Source organism: Lonchura striata, chromosome 32, assembly GCF_046129695.1.
Source record: "Lonchura striata isolate bLonStr1 chromosome 32, bLonStr1.mat, whole genome shotgun sequence".
Lineage (NCBI taxonomy): Eukaryota > Metazoa > Chordata > Aves > Passeriformes > Estrildidae > Lonchura > Lonchura striata.
Genome location: NC_134634.1, coordinates 102,501 through 125,771, shown reverse-complemented (window position 1 = coordinate 125,771; position 23,271 = coordinate 102,501). Strand labels below are relative to the sequence as shown.

General features: G+C 50.6%; 1 protein-coding gene across 1 annotated transcript in view; it reads right to left on the bottom strand.

Moving 5' to 3' along the window:
• Nucleotides 1-23,271, bottom strand: part of ANTXR1 (ANTXR cell adhesion molecule 1) — a 60,391-nt gene that overhangs the window by 20,247 nt on the left and 16,873 nt on the right. The window contains exons 8-13 of the mRNA XM_077789227.1: nucleotides 22,519-22,599; nucleotides 16,739-16,799; nucleotides 14,262-14,360; nucleotides 9,429-9,498; nucleotides 9,121-9,199; nucleotides 5,971-6,066 (exon numbers count right to left, since the gene is read on the bottom strand). Of these exons, the coding sequence (XP_077645353.1) occupies nucleotides 5,971-6,066; nucleotides 9,121-9,199; nucleotides 9,429-9,498; nucleotides 14,262-14,360; nucleotides 16,739-16,799; nucleotides 22,519-22,599 (486 nt within the window). The remainder of the gene's footprint in view (nucleotides 1-5,970; nucleotides 6,067-9,120; nucleotides 9,200-9,428; nucleotides 9,499-14,261; nucleotides 14,361-16,738; nucleotides 16,800-22,518; nucleotides 22,600-23,271) is intronic.

Here is a 23,271-nt window from a genome sequence, read left to right as displayed (position 1 = left end):
ACACTGAGACCCTCACTTTGGGGCACTGAGACCCTCACTCTGGGACACTGAGACCCTCACTTTGGAGCTCACACTGAGCCCCTCACTCGGGCACACGGAAAGCAGCGAAGCCAGTGGCACCTGGTGCCACCCCACAGCACTGGGCACAGCAGGCCCAAAGGCCCCACGCCCGCTCAGCACAATCAAAAACAACACAAAAGATTGCAAAAGGCCATCACAGGCACTCTGTGAGGACATGGGCCACACGGCCACCCCGTCCTGGGCCAGAGGAGCCCCAGAGCTGCTGAGGAGCTGGGGCGGGTCAGGCCCAGCCCGGCCCGGTGCGGCCGCGCTGTTTGCCCAGAGCGTTGGATGACCCTGAGCCATCCTGGCACGCTGTCTCTCCTGTCCCTGTGTTTGGGAGAGGGAGAACACCATGGTTTGCTGCCTTGGGTTTTAGCTTTTGTGTTTCTCAGATTCCCTGCTGCCCGGCGTGTAACTCTGAGAGTTCACGTTAGGTGTTAGCAGCTTCTCTTCACAATCCCTTCCCAGCTGGAGAACCAAAGACAACCTTACCCAAAAAGCACAAACAGCAGCAAAGGGAAAGGGGTAAGCCAGGGGGCTGAGACTTCATCACCTGGAGCTGCAATTGGACAATGGAACCCAACTGTACACGAAGCAAAACTTATAAAGGTGTAAAAACTCGTGGCCAGGATCCATCTTGGGTTCAACCTGGGTGTAGCCCTTGTGCTGCCCAAGGTCTGTCCTTTTAAGGCCTTTTATAAATTCCTATTTTGTCCATTTAGCTCTGCCTGGTCTCTGTTCCAGACCAGCCTTGCCAGGCATTGGGTTCTGCCCGGGTTTGCTCTCCAGGTGAGGAACACCTGAGGACAAAGGTGAAGGACAGGTCTCCATTAGCTAAGCCACTCCAGATCCGTGGAGAAGCAGCACTTTCTGATGGAGAACCCAGGGGCAAAGCACAGGAATGCTATTAGCCACCTCCAGGAAGGTTCAAAACATCGGGAAGGATGAATTTGCTGTCGCCCTGAAATTTCTGTAGCCATTCAGGCACAAGAAAGCACTTGCTGATCCAAATTTTGCAGGTTCCAGGAATGTGTCTGCGATGTTTTCCGTCCTGGGAGCCCAGAAATCTCCAGCAGCTCTCAGCGTCCAGCAATCCCCCAGTAACTATCCCTGGAGTTTTAGATGATAAATTGGGGCAATATGTTTCTTGTCAGAGGAGCATATCTGCTTTAGGATGGGACAGATCATCATTTAAAATGAAGCAAACAGTACAAAATAAGAAATAAAGGACTTTGCCTCTAATTAGGACTACAGTTTGGAAGCATGCTGTGAACTGAGCAGATTCTTCTTGTCCTTAATTACCTTCACTCTTCTGGAAAACACCGAATATATATTCTTGCTGTCTTAATAAACAAGGATTTTAATAGCATTAACTATGATCCATCTGACTAATTTCCTATTTTTCCCCTTCCATATTTATAGTTTTGACCTCTCAGTCCTGTGACTGCTTCATATTTGAGGTATGAGTCGGGTAAAGGAGCATTTCCTTTTTATTTCTGTCATATCTTCTGTGTCTTCTCAGTATCCATGAAACCCTTGAAGATCTGCTCTATACTTCAAAGCTAGCACAAGCAGGGGCCTGCCCCAGTTTCTTCAGCTGCAATAAAATGCAATCTTCTTCTCAGAGATGCAAGTAGGAGGTAAAGGAGGTCCAGTGGAAAGTTCACTCATCCTTTTCAGTTGACCTCTCCTGTCAGCCTGGGAGCAGGTTCAGGAAGCTCAGTTTTAACTGATTAAACTACAACAAAAGGCTGCTTCACCCCAGAGATTTGGAGGTGAGCTGCACAAACCAAAATTCAATGCAGGATCACAGCACATGTCAAAATCATTCACCTCTGGAAGAGAGGCAGTCGCGGAGAGGAAAAGGCTCCGTTTTCATCAGCCCTGGCACAGGTTGGAGCCTGCCTGCAGCCCTGCAGGGAATGCAGCAGAAATGCAGGGTCTGCACAGGTCCTTCCCTCTCCTGGGCTGCTCCACTCACGCAGACAAACCAGCTCCGAGCCACTGGGGAGCGTCCAGGTGTCTGACCCACTTTCTCTGGAAGAACATAAAAACAAAATCCCTTTTCTGGGCAAAGGAAAACCACGGTGGCCACTTGGAGCCGTGCACAGGAGCCCTTGCCCTCACTTACTGACTGCTGGGGAATTTTCTGCTTAAGTGATCCTGCGCTTCCTCCCCCAGATGAACACAACTGCAGAGGGGCCGGTGTGCTCGTGGGAGAGGGAGGGAATCAGAATCCAGGGATCTTTGCAAGGAATCTCCATCCAGCCAGCAGGGACCCTGCCATTTTATAGCTCTGCAGAGCCTATGCATTTCCTCCCCTTCTCCTCCACCAGTTTGGCCATGTGGTTTTAATCTATATTTTCTGTATTTTCTCCATCCAGCTTTTTGTTTCCAAAACTTCTGGTCAGCTGCAGTACAGACTGAGAGCCAAACAGATTGCTGGGTTCTTCCAAGCTTACTTCCAGAAAACAGCTTTAAAGTTAGAAACTGCTCTTAGGTGCCTAAATACCAACACCTCATTCATCCGCCAGCCACACCCCTGTATTTAAAATCGCTGTAGTATGAAAATGAGCGAGGTGGTGGGCAAATAACCCAGCCCAGCCCCTCAGGCCACCCTGCACGGCTGCAGCAGGGAGACAAAGCTCAGAGCTGGAGGAGGTGTGATGGATGAGCAGCATCCCTGCAAGGGAGACCCTCCCAGCAAGGGAGACCCTCCCAGAAGGGAAGACCCTCCCAGCTATTACATTATTTCTGCCCTCACTGTCCATCCAAACACTTGAGGCTGCTCCATTCCCAAGCCAACCTAACGACGTGTCTCCTTAGGAGAGTTTTGGAGCTTTATTATCTCCTTGGCTTACCTCTACATTCAAAGCTATTTGATTTATATCACCATTAAAGCTGAGGCTCACGCTGGCCTCCTGCCCAGGACAGCTCCAGCCCTGGGCAGCTGAACAGCCTCCAGCACACCAGGGCTCCTGCTGTGGATGTCTGGGCTGCTCCAGGCTGTGCTGGGCTCAGGAAACAGGAGGGATGGGAAGACAGGCAGGGCCTGGGGACAGCCAGGAGCTGGGATCTGCTGGGATCTACTGGGATCTGCTGGGATCTGCTGGGCTCTGCTGGGATCTGCTGGGATCTGCTGCTCAGCTCAGGAAAGGTGGGGTCACCGTGTTGGAGGTGTCTGTGCTCATTTCCTTCTTGCCATCCTTCTTGTTAGGAGCACAGTTTGGGGAGTTCAGCACGGCAGAATTGTTCCTTTGTTCTCTGTTCTTCAGTGAACCTCCCACAACCTTTGGAGAGGTTCCTCCTGCCTCCCATGCTTTTGTAATATCCTCCACAGGTATCCAGGGGAATTGTGCCTGTGCTGGTACATCAGGCACAGCAAAGAGTTATTATTATTCTGATCTAGTAAGCAACAATTGCCTCTACTGTAAAGCGAGTGCTGAATTCCAGGCTCCATCCCAGAGCCCTTCTGAGACCAATAAACTTGGATGCATTTGGAAACAGCATTCCTTCATGGACGAGTGCCAAGGAGATACTGGGCTCCAGATAAACCTCCAGAGTGAGTCTGTTGACTCCAGTCCATTTACTCCAGGGATGAAGCTGGCTCAGTGTCTTTCCTGAAGAACTGCTGGATAGTAATGACTCCTATTTAATTAAAAAGCACGCCAAGAGGAATTTCAGGGTTTAGCAATGTGCTTGTCGCTCAGAAACAGATTTATACTTGGTAAGAGAAGAGTTTGTTGTGTTTTTTTTTTCCTTTTTCCCCTGACACATCCCCAATTATCTCAGAGACGTCCCTGGGCTGGACTCCACGGCGATGTCTCCGGGTCTGCGGTTTGGTTATTCGAGGTTGGAGCTCTGGGCTGTTGTGCAAAGCAGTTCCTCTGCCCTTAATTCACTCCTGACAGCTCTGCATTCCTCCCCGTGCCACTTCCAGAGCTCTGCTGGGCTCCCTTTCCCCATCCTGACATCTGGGCACTCCTCCAGGGGTTTATCTTTGGTGCTGTGGTGGTTTTGGGTGAGCAGCGAGGCATCCTGGCCGCTGATCTCTGCCAAACACACCGGATGCCCTCCCGGAGAGGTGGGAGAGATTTCCTGCAGGCTCTTGGAATAAAATCCTTCCAACAGCTACAGGGAAGTGTTTGACTACGCTGGGAAAATATCAGTGAGATAGTCCCCACTTGCAGACCTTGCTAGGAGGGAACGTGGGAGGTAAAGGAGGAGAGTGAGGAAAAGCTTTTATCTCCAGCAAATGTTTTAAGTGGAGAATTTAAATCTGGAAAATATTAAGCTTTTAAATTTCATGTGGACCAGAGACTCCCTCTCTCTGCTGCACCCACCTTGCTTATCTGGACTATTTTTCACACTCGGGGCTGTTACATGACCACTGTCCTCACATGATTCCACTGCAGCAGAGCCACGGTGCCCTCATGACAGCTCCTATCCCCTCCATGCCCTGCTGCTTTTATTTATGCCTTTTTCTCATCAGCCTCATCTTTCTGCTTCACAGAGCCTCAAAGCAGCAGCATCACTGAGAGCATTTTCCCTCTATCCCCTCAATTCTCCAGCCCCCAGTCTGCACAGGGCACATCTCCCCTGGCTTCCATGCAGCTGTGCCAACAGAAAGCTGGCCCAGCTCCCCTGGGAACGTGCCATCTAGTTTAGACAAGTAACTGAGCAACCTACCACGCTGCTAGTCCTCTGGCCAATTTTAGAACCATTTTTTTAAATTGTTCTGAAAGTCCAAATAAATATTTTTTCCATTCTGGTTTTCATCTCGGGACTGAGGTGCCAAAGTACTGTGAAGAGAAGCGTTTTATCCCCATTTTCAGCCAGGAACAGAAACAGACAACTCAGATTTTTCCTGCAAGATTTCCATCCTTGTTCTGGGTACCACAGCACAGAGTGGTCCTGCAGTTTGTGGCTCCAAAGCTCTCTGCCCTGCCCTGTAGGTTTGCTACAACACGGTGCAAATTTACAACACCGGGTGTGTGACTGAAAATCAGGAATAATGGTGGTGACCCAGAAACTGGGGCCAGTTTGGGCAGCCTTGAAAGCAGTTTGTGACAGGTCACAAACCCAGGCTCCAGTCCTGCTGACATTCCTCTGTCCCTAATTCTACATTTGCAGCACAAACAAGATCCAAAAGAAGAGCATGGTGAGCTCCACAGCAATGAGCCCTCGGCCTGATCCTCGCTGGGAAAGGCAGAGCCAGGCTCAGCAGGGATGCTCAGGGAGGGACAGACAGACAGACAGACAGACAGCAGAGGAGATGAGAGTTCATCTCCAGTCCTGTGATTCCCTTCTTGCCTCCCTTCACCCCTTCCTTCTCCCCTGTTTTTTTCTCCTGATTCCTCTCTGCCCTTTTAAAGCTTTAACTCTGTGATTGTGCTGCTGAACTTTTGTGAAAGGGCCTGGAGGAAAGACAAAGCTCACTGAAGCACAGTCAGACTGCCACTGCCACTGTGACATTCAAAGTGCTTTTCAGTGATCTAGGAAACCCAGCTCATCTCACAAAAATCTGGACACCTAGCCATGTCTTTTCCTTGCAGCCGAGGCAGGAGCAGGACTCCAGTGTGGGTTGATCAGTCCTGCCCTTCTACAGGAGCCCTCCAGCACGGGGATGCTGGCACCAGGGTTAGAAAACCCACGCCAGGCACGGCAAGGAATCCATTTCTGCCAACTATTTCCATTCTGTGACCAAAAAACAGGGCTAAGAGGCTCCTGACAAGGTTTGGGTGTTGGCAACATGGGTCTAATCCATGGCTGGGCAGATGAAACAGGAGCCCCAGGCAGAGCCTGCAGTGGCACAAACCCTGGGATCAGTCCTGTGGAAAACTCTGCCTCCTCCCCCCTCATTTCTTGCCAAAATTCTGCGGGGTGATGCTGATTTCTGTCACTTACCACGGTGCAGCAGAGGGGCCAGAACCACCAGAGCAGAGCCAGGGCCAGCAGGAGGAAGAGGATCAGCAGGGCGATGGCCAGGATGGTCCCGTCGGACTGGAGGAGAGCAGAGAGAGCTCAGTGTGACACCAGGACACCCCTGAACTGGGACACCCCTGACACTGGGACACCCCTGACACTGGGACACCCCTAAACTTGGACACCCCTGACACCGGGACACCCCGACACTGGGACACCCCTGACACCCCTGACACTGGAACACCCCTAAACTTGGACACCCCTGACACCCCTGACACTGGGACACCCCTGACACTGGGACACCCCTGAACTGGGACACCCCTGAACTGGGACACCCCTGACACAGAGCTGTCCTCACACATTGTCGCAGGTGCATTCTTCTCTCTCTCTCAATTCAGACTAAAATTCACCTAATGTTCCCCAGAATATCTTAAAGAAAGATTTGGAGAAGAGCTCACAACACAGTCATGGAATCGTGGAGGGGTTTGGGTGGGAAGGGACCTCAAAGCCCATCCAGTGCCACCCCTGCCAGGGGCAGGGACACGTCCCTCTGTGCCAGGGTGCTCCAAACCCCATCCAGCCTGGCCTTGGGCACTGCCAGGGATGGGGCAGCCACAATTCTGGCAAGGATTCCCTGCAGTTTAAGCAGTTTCCTTGCAGCTCTTCCCTCCTGCAGGCCAAACGTGCTGGTGTTACAGCTCCAAGCTCCCAGAGATCTCCAGGGCCCTTGACCCAGGTCCTGCTGCTCCTCTCAGCTGTGCTGACTCAGAGCAGCTCTGCCAGGAGCTTTCCAAGAGCTCTGAGATCCAGCACGAGGACACACAGGGAGTTTCCCCATCATTAACTCCAGGACATCTCCTCCCCTCGGGCTGGGACACTTCTCCCAGTTTAATGCATTTTCTGCAATTCTGCAGCAGAACTGCAGCTGTGCCTGTGACCCTGAGCTGTGCCAGCCCCCCTGGGCCAGGCTCCTGCTGCTCCCAGAGCAGCAAGGCCTGGCCTAAACCTCTCTGGGATGTTCCTGCTGCACCAGGGACACCCTGAACCCCCAGGCAGTGCCAGGCTGGGACATCTCCAAGGACAGGCTGAGGACAGGCTGACCTGCTGTGTGACAAATGCTGCAATCCCTGCAGCCTGACCAGCTCCCACCATTCCAGGACACAGAGAAATGGAAGAACAACCATGCTGGAGAGCATTTTCCAAACCCTCTGCTGGTGCAGAAAGAGTTTCTGGAGAACTTAGACCAAGACAACCTGATCTGTGACACTTGGAAGCAGGAGGAGGCAATCCACACGGGAGAAAAATTCACCCAAGGCATGTCTGGAAATGGAACTTGGACCCCAGTGTACACAAAAAAACCTCATTTGAGAAGACAGAGCTGTTCATCTGGGGCTATTCATCATCCATCATCTGCAAAATGCAACCTGCTGGTATTCAAGGCTTTAGAAACTGTGATCTCAATGCTTTACTGCCCTGAAATTGTAGAAAAAAAATCAGGCTTTTTATGTCTAATAGTTATCTGCCCTATAGCCCCATATTAAACCAATTATTTGGTCATTAGGAGTATTCTAAAATCAATTTTCTAAAGTACAAAACAAATTAAAGTAGCTTTTAAACTATTTTTTAGGGAGTTTTTTTTTTGTTTACTTTACAAAATAGAATTTATTTTCACTTTCCCTTCCCCCAGGAATGACCTGTAAAGGCCAATTTTTGATACCCCAGCACATCTGTTCCTCTGCAGCCCAGCTGGCCTGGCCAGCTGGGGTTTGTGCATCACAGGGCAGAGGCCTGGGCAGGGCTGGAGCTGCCAGAACTCCCCAGTGGCACCCAGAATTCAGCTGCCACTCTGTGCAGTGCCTGGCTCGTACAGCTCTGGTCGTGCTGAGGCAGAAGCTGAGGGATGAATGATTCAGCCAAGCTGAATGATAAGCAGGAACAAAATTCTGCCTGCTCAGAAAGCTCCACTGGTGTGCTTTGAGATCTCCCTCCCAGTGTGGTACAGCTGCTGAGAAAGGGCTGAAGCATTTCAAATGTCTGATTTCATTCCAGTGAGGAGCTGCACATCACAACGCAGCATTTAACTCTTTCCTCTCTTCCAGTTCCCCCAGGCCTGACCCAGCACCAGCAGTGAATCCCTTTCCAAGAGCTCCCAACCCCACCAGCCACCTCTTGCTCATTCTTCCAGCAGGGAGTCAAAGTCCAGCTGACTTTCCTGACTTCATTTTTGCTCTTTGCTTGCCAGGAAAGCAGCTGTCTGCTTCAGCCGTGCTGTTAATTGAATGTTTGCTTCCCTGGATTAACTCCAGAGAGTCCTTGAGAGTGGACAGTTGCTAGAAAAGGACAGCTATTGCTTACAGGGAAAAAGGGATTGGGCAGTGCCAGGCAGGCACAGACACCTCCAGGGCACTGCCAGCCCAGCCCTGGTCCCTGTGATACCTTCAGTTCTAACTTCTGTGGTTTTCAGGTTCTGGGCTGCCTTAGGGTGCAGCTCGGAGCTGCACGTTAAGTGTTGTGGGCTCTCTGCACAGAGCAGGGAGACAAAACAATTCCTGCTCTAGCTGGGGACCGAGGACAACCACCCAAATCTCAGGCCCAAGGGCACAAACAGTGTGGAATGAAGAGAGGAAAACAAGGAGGATGGGACTGCATAACCTAGAGCTGGAATTGGACAATTAACCCCAATATGCAAATGGAGCAGAACTGATCAAAGTGACAGACCCTGTGACAAGTTGTGCATTTTGTGACCATTTGGGTTTATCTTGGGCTCATTTTGGGACCATTTTGGGGCTCATTTTGGGACCATTTTGGTTCATCTTGGGCGCTGCCCAAGGTGGATCCATTGAGGAGATGCTGTGAATAAATCCCTGCTTTATTCTGTAACTCTGCTCCAGCTCAGCCTTCCCAAGGCATCACCTGTCCCAGCACAGACCTGGAGGTGTCACCGAAGGCTTGGCCACATTGTGGCACACAAGGCACCCAAAATGTCCCATTGCCACACGTTCAAAGTCCCCTTTGAGGGGGGACAGGCCCCTCACAGCAGGCAGAGCCAGCCTGGCAGCCCTGCTGCTGCTGGGACACGCTGCTGGTGCTCAACCCCAGCACCCCCAGAAGCATTGCAGGACCACAACTCACACAGTGCGTGCTGGAGATGATGACAGAGCTGGAGATGAAGCTCAGCCCATCGTTCATGCTGACTTGGAGAGCTGCTTCCCTGGAAAAAACCAGCACCAAGTCAGGGCAGCTCACACACAGCCCTCTGCCCGCTCAGAAACCCCTTTACAGGTAATTCCCAGTGCTCCCTGTGCTCCCGAGCACAGCTGGGGATGTGAACACGGTGAACACGAGGGGATGGCAGCCACATGGGACCCAGGAGAACAGCAGGGCACAGGGAGCACACCCAGCCCCCCCTCCCCACGAATATTGGGGCAGCAGAGACGTACATGCCAACCTCCCTCAGCACAGGCGCTGGGCACAGCAGGTAGGTGTTCTCCACCACGAAAGGCTTCTCATCTGGAGAGGGAGAGAGTGGCATTAGTGCCAAACCACCCACACAGAGAGCTTTCCCTTGCCACAGGTAAATAAATGAGCTGGGGGATGAGGAGCTTGTGGGGTTAGGAAAGTTGTGTATAACAGAAAATTTAGCATTTCAGAAGCATCTGAACCTCAGTTAAACCTTCCAGCCTGAGCTACACTGGTGTTAAAAGTGATGAGGGAAACTCCCAAGGAGCAGGAGCACTGAGTGACATTCCTGCCCTGTGGACTGGAGCCAGAGCTCTGTACCACCACGGGTGCCCAGCACTGCCAGGAGCTGCCCAGCCCATTTCCAGCTCCCTGCCTGTGCTCTGGGGCACATCTGCAACCACAGGGCTGCCCTCCCCCTGATTTCTGAGGAGATCATGAATCCCATGAATTGATGACGCTGTCTCGGCGCACACATGCCAAGAAAATGAAGATCAGTGTCTTGTTTTCTCCTTTCCCAACTCTGGCAGCGAGGCCAAAGGCTGCTCCGTGCCAGCACTCACAAACCAAAAGCTGCTCCATCCTGCAAGGCCCTTTCCTCAGATCTCCTTAGGTTTTTGTTTCTCTTTCTCTCCCTGCCCACCCCAGCCTCTCTAGAAGGTTTATCAGCCCTGGCCGAGCTCCAGGCTGGCTGCAGGCACAGATCAGATTGTTTGGAGAATGTTTTGTGCTTCGCCACAAAAATGAGCTGTGCTCTAAACAAAAGAGCATCCATTTGGTTTGCATAACTCTGGCCCATCTGACTCCTGCCTGGAAAACTCACCCAGGGAAAGCAAACAAAACAACACTTCTGCTGCAGGACACATTTCTGCATCCAGAGAGGGGCTGGAGGCTCCCCATGGTTATGGACACATACTGTAATATTGGCTTTTTGCAAATTTTAAAATGGAGTCTATATATGTGGTGTTAAAGTAACTTTGTAATAGAGATATATTTTTCATTTCTGTTAATTAAGCTTAGAGAAACAGCTGATATAAGTTTGTTTGTGTTGAAATGCCTGCTGGGGTGGGATGCCACCCGATGAACACAGGGTGAGACACCTGCACAGATCTGCCACCCATCAGCACCCACCCTCTGAAGGCAGCGTGGCACAGGGCCCTAAGACTGGAGGGGATGTTAAAAAAAGGCTGAAAACACAACCCAAGAACACACATGTTCTAAAAAGGCAGAGCCAATAAGAAATACACCAAACAATTCTTAGAACAGGTAAACTACTCTGAGGGAGTTTACTATGCACAAGGGCCTATGAATATGCAAAGCCTGATGTAATTAAAAGTATTTCAGGGGTATCCCAGAAGATAACAGGGGGGCCTTGGCTGAGTGCCATAAAAACCTCTGCTCTGTGGTCCTTGTCTCCTGCTGTCCTGTATTACACTTTTGACATTTTCACAGGAGACTGACCATGGTTTTCACATAACCTCTGCTCTGGGGTCCTGGTCTCCTCTTGTCCTTTATCCTTTTGGACATTTTCACGGGAGAGTGGCCGTGTTTCTCACAAAGCCTCGTGCCAGAGGCTGCATGCTGTGCTTGCACTGCTGCCAGGGCTGCTGGCAGGGCTGGGAAGGGAGGAGGAGCTGCTGATTTTGCTGCCCTGATGTCATTTGGGCTCCGGGCTGGGATCGCTTTGTCTCCTTGGACATTTCACACCAGGGATGCCCCGGCCTTGATCAGCCCCAGATGACCCAAACTGGCCAGTCCTGGGGCCTGAGCAGCCCCAGGAACAGGGGAGGGTCAATCCCACCACAAAAACACTTCTGGGCTCTGTGGGTGCCCTTTCAAGCAGGTACCTGACACTGCTCAGTGTTCCTGCACCTGAACAGCTCAGTGTAGCCTGGAAAATCTATTATTTCCAGCAAGAGGGAATAATTTCTTGTGCCATCAGCAGGGTGTAACCTTCTGGCAAGCCAGGACTTGGAATATTTCCTAACCACAATAATAAAAGCTTCAATGTATGCAGGATGCTTTAACACAGGAAAAAAAAAAAAATTAAAAGAGATACAAGAACCCAATGAAAGTGACTGAAGGGGTAGTGGCACTTTCTTGTAACCAGAATTGGTTAATGGCTCACCCAAGAACCTGCTGGGCACTGAAATCTGACTGCAGGGATCCCCACAGAGGGCTTTGGGAAAGCCCAAAATTCCAGAGTGCCACTGCAACACCAGCGGGGCTTTGCTCCAGGACAGGCTGCAAAGCTGCTTGCCAAACTTCCCAGACACCACAGAGCAAGGATTTCCCCCTGGTCCCCAGCAGCCTCTCAGCACCCCACTGAACTCCCATGCTCAGGGCAGAGCTCAGCCCCTGTGCCCAGAGCTCAGCCTCTCCTCCCAGGTTTGAACCAACTCTGTGCAGGATGGAGCCAACCCTCCCAGGTTTTAACTAACTCTGTGCAGAATAAAGCCAACCCTCCCAGGTTTTAACTAACTCTGTGCAGGATGGAGCCAACCCTCCCAGGTTTTAACTAACTCTGTGCAGAATAAAGCCAACCCTCCCAGGTTTTAACTCTGTGCAGGATGGAGCCAACCCTCCCAGGTTTTAACTCTGTGCAGGATGGAGCCAACCCTCCCAGGTTTGAACTCTGGCAGAATAAAGCCAATCCTCCCAGGTTTTAACTCTGTGCAGGATGGAGCCAACCCTCCCAGGTTTGAACTATGTGCAGGATGGAGCCAATCCTCCCAGGTTTTAACTAACTCTGTGCAGAATAAAGCCAATCCTCCCAGGTTTTAACTCTGTGCAGGATGGAGCCAACCCTCCCAGGTTTTAACTCTGTGCAGGATGGAGCCAACCCTCCCAGGTTTTAACTCTGTGCAGGATGGAGCCAACCCTCCCAGGTTTTAACCAACTTTGTGCAGAATAAAGCCAATCCTCCCAGGTTTTAACTCTGTGCAGAATAAAGCCAACCCTCCCAGGTTTTAACTAACTCTCTGCAGGATGGAGCCAGCCCTCCCAGGTTTTAACTAACTCTGTGCAGAATAAAGCAAATCCTCCAGGTTTTAACTCTGTGCAGGATGGAGCAAACCCTCCCAGGTTTGAACTCTTTGCAGGATGGAGCAAACCCTCCCAGGTTTGAACTCCTTGCAGGATGGAGCCAATCCTCCCAGTCCTGCTGCTGAGCAAGGCCCTGATCACAGCTCTGCTCAGCCAAATACTCCTCATGCTTTCTACAGATGTTCCTGGGTTGTTTTTTTTTATCCCATAGCTATGAACATTATGAGTTGATGCTCTCTTCACCTGCCACTTTTCCCTGCCAATAATCCCAATAAAACCCCATTAGCTCATGCCTTTAACCTCAGCACATCCTAGCCCTGCTCACTCCATCTCAGCTGGGATAATTTAAGGTTTCAGGAACTGTTGGCTCAGTGTTATCTTTAAAAGTACTTCCCCTCCCTGATACAATCAGAGGCACAGAGGTTTGAAGCAAACAAGGAGAGCTGAGCTTTCCAACCTCCATCAGGTTTCCATGAAATCCTGCTTCAGTTCTCTCAGGGAGAGGGTTTGAGTTGTATCACCTCAGATGAGCCAAAACACCTCCCGAATTCTCTGCCCCGCCCACCAAGAAATGACTAAATGAGAGGAAAAGTTATCTGTCATAATTGTCCTTGAAATGCACTGCTGTAAGAGCAAGGAGAAATTCTTTACAGTAACTATTTGTACATTTATTTCTATTTTATTTCCAGCCCTGCCTCAGCAAACTCCCCCTGCTCCAAAGAACAAGTTACCCAGATGCTCAAAACACACCCAGCCTTTAGACCTCCACTTCCCAGAGATTAATTAATACATGTATTAATTTATAAATTAATGCATTTAACTTACACTGAGCAGGGTCAGGACTGACTCCAGGGCAATCAGGCATTTTCTGAGCAAATCCCAGGTTAGGAATCCCCTGCTCAGCAGAGCTGCAGGAGCAGGGCACAGAGCACCCCAAACCACAGGTGAGGGGAGGGAACCACTCCTGATCCTGCTCTGAGCACCCCAAAACACAGGTGAGGGGAGGGAACCACACCTGATCCTGCTCTGAGCACCCCAAACCACAGGTGAGGGGGGAGAACCACACCTGATCCTGCTCTGAGCACCCCAAAACACAGGTGAGGGGGGAGAACCACACCTGATCCCCCTGTGAGCACCCCAAAACACAGGTGAGGGGGGAGAACCACACCTGATCCTGCTCTGAGCACCCCAAACCACAGGTGAGGGGAGGGAACCACTCCTGATCCTGCTCTGAGCACCCCAAAACACAGGTGAGGGGGGAGAACCACACCTGATCCTGCTCTGAGCACCCCAAACCACAGGTGAGGGGGGAGAACCACCCCAAACCACAGGTGAGGAGGGAAGCTCACCTGTCCCAGCTCCCAGCCCAGCCAGGGATGCTCAGGCAGCAGCAATCTCCCTCGAGCACAGGATCCCTTTGCCCCACAGCTCTGCTCCCACAGCCGCGGCGTTTGGAGGCGCACAGGGCTGAGAGGAGGCAGGGGCAGGAGGGAAAGGGAAAAAGAGAGCAAAAAGAGGAAAAAGAGGAAAAAGAGGAAGAGAAGAATAGGAAGAGGAAGAGGAAGAGAAGAATAGAAAGAGGAAGAGAAGAATAGAAAGAGGAAGAGAAAGATGAAGAGGAAGAGGAAGACCAAGACCAAGAGAAAGACCAAGACTAAGAGAAGATAAGATAAAGATAAGATGATAAAGATAGATAAAGATAAAGATAAAGATAAAGATAAAGATAAAGATAAAGATAAGATAAAGATGGAGCAAAGCCCGGGGCTTACTGAGGGTGAGCGTGTCGTTGATCCTGAAGCTGCAGAGCACGCGGTCCACGTTGCGGGCGTGCCGAAAGCCGTTCCCCCTGACCACCACCTGGAAGGACTCTGCCAAAACAGGCTCCGGTTATTGCTGAGGGACAACCACGGCACCCCGGCACCCACTGCTGCCCCCCAGCAGCCGGGAACGCTCCCTGGGCCAGCTCCCCCTGCCAAAACCGCTGCTCCACAGCTGGGGTGAAACCTGCTGCAAGTGCACCTGGCAGGGAGGAGGGCTTTGTGCCTCCAAAGCAGCTGTGGGTCTGCTGGGGGACAAAACCTGCACTGGGAGAGAAAATAACCACGGGCAGGATTCCACGGCTTGGTGAAGGGAACAAGATGTTTGCTTTTACAAATAAACTGTAGGTTCGCTGATAAATGAAACTGGACATTGAAAGATGAAAGGAACAATGGGGGAAAACCCCTAAATTCCATAATAATTAAAAATTAAAAGGGAGGGTTGTACATTAGAGGGAAATCTCTGGTATCAGTTGTTTTGGGAAGTCTGTACCTCTCAAGTCCCTCAGCCAAGGGGGAGAGAAGGAAAATTAGGATAAAAGGGGCGGCTGTGTCCTCCAAAACTTGGAGAGAACCCAGGGGAATGCCCCATGGCCTCTCCCTTTATTGGAATAAAGAAAAAGTACTCCTCTGCCTCCTTTTTGGACATAAACCTCTGATGTTTGTGGATTAATTTCCCTGACATGCCCAATTTCCATGTGGATTTTTGGAAGCAGGGAACAACTCAGCACAGACACGCTTGGACTGGCCTGCAGTGGAAACATGAAGCTTCAAGGACACTGAGCTCTGCCCTCCCCACGTGTCCAGTTTAAATGGCAGAAAGTTTTGGGTGAAAAAAGGAGAAAAAAAAAAATCATCTCGTTCTTGGCTCTGCACTCCCCAAGTGTCCATTTTAAATGGCAGAAAGTTTTGGGCGAAGAAAGGCCAAAAAAAAATCTTCTAGTGAGAGATAATTTGGAGAATTTTGGGTGTTCCTTTCCCAGGCAGCTGCAGGGGAAGCAGCCCCACAACTCCTGTGCCCCTCTGGGGAGGGACACGGCTCATCCCCACTGCAGCCTGGCTGGGGAAGGGGATTTGAACCCCAAAGTGGGCAAGGCAAGCAGGAGAGAGCCCAGAGCATCAGGGACAGCATCATCAGGGACAGCATCAGCGACAGCACCCGAATTCCAGCCCCAGGAGCAGGCAGGAGCCTCCTTTTTGTGCAGGTTCAGCTCCCTGCCCTGCATTTCACAGCCCCCGTTTCCTCGCTGCCCCGAGGCCCTGCACGCTGTACTTGTCAGGAAAAGCAGATTTCTGGAATCTGGGCTCCCTTCCAGGCCCCGCTGGTTTGCAGCCAAGCTGAAAATCATCGCAGCACATGCAGGGAAGCTGCTCCAGGTCCTTTGTGTGCCGGGGCAGCTTTTGGGAAGGGCACAAGAGCTTTGCTGAATATCCAAGGGAAATCACAGAATTCTCAGGCTCTGGGGATGAGGGTTCAGGTACGAAGAGCAGAAATCAGAGATATCACAGGAGCAGGGGCTGGAAGGAGAGCCCAATGCCCCTGCATGGCCAAATCACCCAGAAATTCATTTCAGAGTGCTGGCCGTGCCAAAATCCACCCTGCAGTGCCTTGGACACGCAGGAGTGGCCTCAGGTAACACAGAGCCCTCAGGCTGGATCCTGGTAAGCAAAAATAAAAGGGAAAATCTGCCAGCACCCCTGAAGGATGTGCACAGCAACGTGGAAACTCGAGGTGGCCCAGCTGTGCCCGCAAACTCGGATTTTAAGGACACTAAAGCACAAAATTTGTGTAGCCAGGGTCACTTCCATCACTCCCAAAGTGATTAAACCTCCTGCAGGCCAAGAGCAAGGGTCTGTTTGCCCAGACTTGGAGGATCCAAATACCTGCTGGCATTTTCCAAGGACTGCTCCTCCTGTGAAATCCTGGCCAAATTCTGATGCAGTTTTTCTGAAGCTCTCTGCATTTCCTCCCTGGGCACAGCTGGTCCTACCCCTGGCCTCCCACTCAGGCACAAGGAGTGGCATGATAAGATCAAAGCCCTTAGAAAGTGTTAAAGATGGTTATAAATGATGATTTTTAAGCCATCTGTGTTCTAGAAGCATCCTTGTTTATCACTTGGGTATGTAAATATCTTTTTAAGTGCAGTGCATCTCCTGCACAGCCAAGTAAGGCAGACTGGTCTGACAGAAGAACATTTATGCAGAACTTTGGAATTCAGGCCTTTTGTGGAAGAAAATCCCATTTGACATCACTTGGCAGAAATGGGGCACTGTGCAAACTGCCCTGAGGTGAAAAAGAAATTTACCCCAAAAAAAGGTGAAATATTTAGCCCCCGGTAATTAGCGATTCTGGCACTCTCCAGCACTTAGACATGGACTGAAAATTGTATTTTAGGCAACACGGAGAGCATGGCCTCGTTCATACTCACCCCCTGCACAGATGCTGGAGGGCTCTGCTGCCAGGATTTCTATGCAGGACTTCTTCAAAATCTGAAAGGGACAAAAGGTGAAGCACCTCAGCCACAGAGACGTGAAAATAAACCTTGACCTCACCAGAGCAATCTGCATCCCTGGCATGAAAATAAACCTTGAACTCACCAGAGCAATCTGCATCCCTGGCATGAAAATAAACCTTGAACTCACCAGAGCAATCTGCATCCCTGGTGTGAAAATAAACCTTGAACTCACTCATTTGCATCCCTGGCATGAAAATAAACCTTGAACTCACTCACCTGCATCCCTGGCATGAAAATAAACCTTGAACTCACTCATCTGCATCCCTGGCACAGCCCCAGCTCCTGAGCTCCCCACTCCAAAGCACCCAAGCAGGAAGGGAGGGGTGCCAGGGTGCCAAGGTGAGGGGTGCCAGGCTCTCTCCTGTCCTAGGGCTCTGTGCAATAATTCTGATTGGGATTGTCCCAGGGGTGGTGCAATAATTCTGAAATTCGTGGCCACCTGCAGCCCCACGGGCACTCCCGGGGCTGTGGGGGCATCGCTGCCCTCCCTGGGCATCAATGCCCTCCCCCTCCAGAGCTGCTCTGGGCACAAAGCTCCAATCAAACATCACAAGTTTAAACAAAACCACTCCGTTTTGCCCTAAATCATCCCACAAATTGCAGCAGAGACTTCTCCAGTCTCACTAGGGGCTGTGGCTCCTGTTTTAATCTGATTTATGGAGCCCACCGGAGGGCTCAGAGCAAGGCACAGACAATCCTCCTGCATCTAAGCCAGGCTTAGGGAGCAGAGCACCTTTGGGAGGGCTGGACCTGCCTTTAAGCATTTCATTGCAGTGCCTTGCTTGGCTCAGGCTGGGCTCCGAGGGCAGAGGATTTATTTGGTGTTTATTCCCTGCTCCTCAGAGCTGAGCCTGGCAGAGCTCGGGGGGCTCAGCCCCGGCCCCTGCACCAGGGGACACCGAGCAAAACTCAGCTCAGCTCCAAGAGGCAAGCAAATGTCAGCCAAGCATCCTTTGGTGACTCAAATCCAGCATGAAAACTATTTTCCCAACTTTAAATTGAAACATCTGTGAGGACAGAACAGCAACCAATACAATAAACCCTGTAAGGAAAAGAGAATTTTTTTTTTTTTTTTCCCTCTGCAGTCACAGCGCCCTGCCTCAAATTCCTAATTGCAAAAGCTCCTCAGAGAGCCAGGCTTTGCTTTTTAAAACGTTTAAACAGAAGTTTTACTCGGAAAGCAGGGCTGAAAGTACCAAGGGGCTGAAGGAGGCAGGAGGGTCTGGGCTGGTGGCAGCCTGGCCGCTGAGGAGAGAGGAGATTGCAGGAACAAGCTTTTACAGGAACTGTCAAGTGGAAAAAAAGAGAAAGTCACCAGCTGAGAACAGAACCGAGAAGAATTTAAAATAGAAGAATTTAAAATAGAAGAATTTAAACAGACAGAATAAGGAAAAACACAGAGAATGCAAGATACAATCAGCACTTTTTTCAATGAAGTAAAACCCCACCTGATTAAATTTGAGATTAATGACTTCTGCTCAGCTATTTACAAACACTCCTGCTGCCAGGCAGCTCGGGGGGGAAGAGCAGGTGTCTCAGTTGGATGGTGCAGATCCCCCAGCCCAGTCTAATCCCTTTACATGACTATAAAATCTGCCCTTAAACACTTCCACGGTGCCAACTGCAATATTTATTTTGATTTAGATTAAGTTTCCAACGTTCCAAGCACACACCCTCACTTAAAGTGAACATCAGGCAGAATTACTGCAAAAGGCAGAACTATTGCAAAAAAAAAAAACCAAAAAAAACCCCAAAAAAACCAAAACAAATCCTTTATGTCACAGAATCACAGATTCTTTCTCTTTTCTAACCAAGTAATAAATTTAACAAAAAAAGCAAGGATCCTTGAATTGAAACTTTTATGTAATTTGCCATGCTGTTTTCATAGTGAACTGTGTACCCTGAACCTGTCATTCCATTTAAGTGCTAAGGTGATCAGTATTTATCAGAAATGTCTGTACACTGCAGCTGAAGAGTCACTGGCCTGTCCTCACTTGTAGTGCACGGTCTTTGTTTTTCAAGAACTGTTTCCACACCTAAAAACACAGCAGCCCATGACTTCATCACTGCAGGAGCATTTTAAAAACTGCAGTTATGAAGAAAAAGAAATTCTAATGGTTGGATTTTTTAAAAAAAATATTAAAAAACACATTAAAAAGGACTCCAATTCCTCTCTGCGAGGCTTCCCTGGGCTCTGCTCTTTGCTGGGTCACAGCCTGGGGGCTGGAGTGCAGCTCATGGGTCTGGCTGCCAGGGAAGCAGATCCCCTGGCAGGGAGGTGATGCCAGCTCCTGCCCCAGTCCCCCTCTGCCAGGGGAGGCCCAGGAGGTCACTTTGGAAGCCAAGGCAAAAAGGGCACAGAAATTCTGCAGCTGCTAGGAGCTTTTGCCTGATATTCTGCTCACGAGGAGCACCAGCCAGGATCACTCCAGCACAGCAGCTGCATGCTCCTTGGACATCCCTTCCACCAAATCTGGGAATTCTAATTAGCAAACAGGATGCTGAAGTGTAAGAGAAGGTTGCTGCCTAATTAGTGTCAGTGGTAATGACCTGCAGTCGGATGCCAGGTGCTCATTAGCAAGCTCTGCTCAATTACTGAATGCCAAAGTCTGTTGCCAATTAGAAAACAGCCATTTATTTATGGAGTGTTTCCTGTCCAATAATATCTACATGAGCTAAGTAAAATAAATACCTTCAAGTCCTCCTTAAAGGTGCATTTGGGGGAAGAAAGAAGCAGAAAGCTGATCCTACACTGTTAAAATTAACAAGGAACACTGTGCAGATGAGGTTATCAGCTGGTAAACATGCAAAGTCCAGCATGGAATTTGCACTTGGAAATGAAACCTGAAAGGATGAACCCAAAAGGAGCACCCAGAAATTAAATGGAAGGATAACCCCAAAAGGAGCACACAGAAATTAAATGGCAGGATGACCCCAAAAGGAGCACCCAGAAATTAAATGGAAGGATGAACCCAAAAGGAGCACACAGAAATTAAATGGCAGGATGACCCCAAAAGGAGCACACAGAAATTAAATGGAAGGATGAACCCAAAAGGAGCACACAGAAATTAAATGGCAGGATGACCCCAAAAGGAGCACCCAGAAATTAAATGGAAGGATGAACCCAAAAGGAGCACCCAGACATTAAATGGCAGGATGACCCCAAAAGGAGCACACAGAAATTCAAAGGTGAACCACTTGTGCATTCATGCAGACACCAGTCCCACAGCCTGCTTGGTGCTGCTCATTTCTCATCCAGCAGAGCTGCAGCTCCCAGACCCTTGCCAGGGGCTGCAGCTCTGAGATGAGCTCCAGGCTGGTGCCATGGTTCAACACACAACAAGGATCAGGAGATTTCCTGTCCCAGGAGCTGCTCCTCAGGCAGCTCTGGCACAGCAGGGTGATGACAGGATCCCATCCTGTCACCTTGCCTCGTGTTCCTTGCCTCCAGCACTCCTACCAAAGCCATTCTGGGCAGGAGATTAGGTTGAATTTCAGGTTTTCTTCCAAGACTAGTTTCAATTGCTTTAAATTGATGGGTTGTGATCTTTTTCAGAAATTTTCCATAGCAAAGGAAAATTCAATGAAATAATTCAGTTCCTTCCATTTGTTTCCCAGCCTGCAGCAATCAGTCAAATCTGCTTCTGCTCCAGATTGTTCCCTCCTGACAAACTCAAACCACTCAGTCATTCACTGGGGGAGGCTGGAGGTTTAGCATTGGCTTTTGCACGATGAAGAAGGAAAAAAAAAATTGGTTTGCCTAATAAAAAAGTCACGCAGGAACTCATGGGAGAGGAAGGACCATGCCCCACGGTGCACTGAACACGCACTTTAAGAATTGTGTGTTTAGGCAGGAGCTCAGCGTGGGACTGGATTTTCCTCTCACTTTCCAGGCTTGCAGGGGTCAGTCCCTGCTGGAGCTCCTGGAGCAGATCTCCTGCAGCTGCTCAGCCCCTCTGGCTCCCCCAGAAGAGGAGGGGCAGGTGCTCAGGAACGCTCCCAGCCCCACCACCCTCAGCTCCCACCCTAGGAGCTGCTCCAGAGGGACTCCCAAGCCCACCTGCACAGGCAGAGGGCCAGGAGAGAGCCAGCCAGGACAAGGCAGGAGGGGAAAGGCAGGGCAGCTCTCCCAAATCCCACGCTGAGGCAGGTATGCACATCTCCTGAGCTGATCCAAGCCCATCACTGGCTCCTTCCTTCCATCCCCTGCTCCAGCCTCTCCTCGTGGCTCGCATCCTTGCTGTGCCAGCTCTTGCACAGGAACTGGAGGAGGTTTCCAGGTCCAGGGCTCTTTCACCATGAACATTCCCTGTGACCACAGACGCTCCCAGCACAGGGGGGCTTTTGGCAAGGGGGACAAAAGTAGGGAAGAGGCACCCGATTTTCCAGCTAGAACAGGAATCTACAGATTGATTGTTATTCTCTGGAGTGATTAATGCCCTCCTGTCATTCCTTTCACACACAAAACCATCTCCCTTCTACTCAGACTCCTCTGCAGGGCTCAGGTCCCAGACCCAGCCCTTGCTCTGCCCTTCCCTGTGACCCCCTGCCCAGGCTGGGACATCTCAGCACCCAGCTGGAGCAGCTCTTGCCTGGTTGCCTGGAGCCTGAAACCCTGCTCAGTACAACTGCAAGGGGAGTCAGAGCTGGAACTCATTAAAAACAGCTGCAAAGGGAATGCAGGGCTGGGAAGCAAAGCATCGCTGCCTTCTTGTTGTTGTTGTGCTGCTTTCCAAAATGACATGCAGCACCTGATTGTCCAAGAGAGCTGAGGCACAAGATCCAGGCTCAGGCAGTGCCAGGAAAACCAATAAACCAGGATTGGGTTCCATGTCCATGGGAGAAGCTGAGCCTGTGCTGAGGGAAGGGTTTTGCTGGAACTGCATTGTCCAAATAGCATGGAACCACTGTAAACACAGAAATCTGAGCGCCCCTCCCCAGCTCCACTGGAGCTTTCATCTGGGTTTTGTCACCCAGAATCAGCCCAGCCACTGGAGCTCTCACATCCTGCACCCAATCCCTGCAGGAAATGCCAGGTGATGCCTTCAGTTCTAACTTCTGTGGTTTTCAGGTTCTGGGCTGCCTTAGGGTGCAGCTCGGAGCTGCACGTTAAGTGTTGTGGGCTCTCTGCACAGAGCAGGGAGACAAAACAATTCCTGCTCTAGCTGGGGACCGAGGACAACCACCCAAATCTCAGGCCCAAGGGCACAAACAGTGTGGAATGAAGAGAGGAAAACAAGGAGGATGGGACTGCATCAGCTAGAGCTGGAATTGGACAATTAACCCCAATATGCAAATGGAGCAGAACTGATCAAAGTGACAGACCCTGTAACAAGTTGTGCATTTTGTGACCATTTGGGTTCACCTTGGGCTCATTTTGTGACCATTTGGGTTCACCTTGGGTGCAGCCCTGGCTGGGCTTTTGTGCTGCCCACTGAGGAGATGCTGTGAATAAATCCCTGCTTTATTCTGTAACTCTGCTCCAGCTCAGCCTTCCCAAGGCACCACAGGAACTGGGAGAAGGGAAATCCGGGCACCTGCTGATAAATCCCACCTTGAAGCAGCATTTTAGCACAAAGCAAGGTTGTTTCCCTTGGACTGGGCAATTCAGTGAATTATTTTCCAGCAGGTTCTTGTGGACAGAGGAAAAGCAACCTCGGGGTGACACCAGAGTGCAGAGCCTGGGTACTCACGGAGTCTATGATGCCCTGCAGGGCCTGGAAGCCATCGTTGACAGGGAAGACGTGATCTCTGCTGTCAGCAATCCGGGCCAGCTGCACGGGGGGAGAAATGGAGCAGAAAGCAAAGGGTGAATCAATGAGCCAGCAGGCAGCAAATGAAGATTCCCCAGATTAACTCGCCTGCAAGTAAAACCCTCAAACACTGCACTGCTCTCTCTGGATTGCTGCTGCACTGTGGATTATTAAGCAGTAAAGTGTTTGTCTTGGTGGCCTGGTTGGCTTTGTAAAGCTCTTTATACAGCTCTGCAACAGGGATCAGAGCCTTGGAGACAAGGCAGAGTGGCTTTCTCTGGTACCCCAGGGGCTGATGAGCTTTAGGGCAAAGGTGGAACCCAAACAAGGTTGGACTCCATAATCACGGAGGTCTTTTCCAGCCTTAACTCCTCCACAATTCTTTGAAATGATACCATGGGCCTGATTCACCTCTCCTGCCAGGACAGGGATTTGGTGCTGGGCCTGTGTTCAGCCAGCAGAGAGGTGTCAGGGAGACACCCGGGGATTTTTCTGAGTGGAGGCTGAAAGGTCCCAGAGGAGCATTCAGAAACCTCCGTGATGAGGAGCAAGGGCCCTCCTGAGGAGCTGGTGAGCTCAGGGCAGCCTGGCCATCACCTGCCTGCAGCTTCAGCTGCCAGCAGCACACCAAGGGTTAAGGCAGAGCTCCAGCCCAGCAGTAATGAGCTCTCCATGCATCTGCTGGAGCACTCA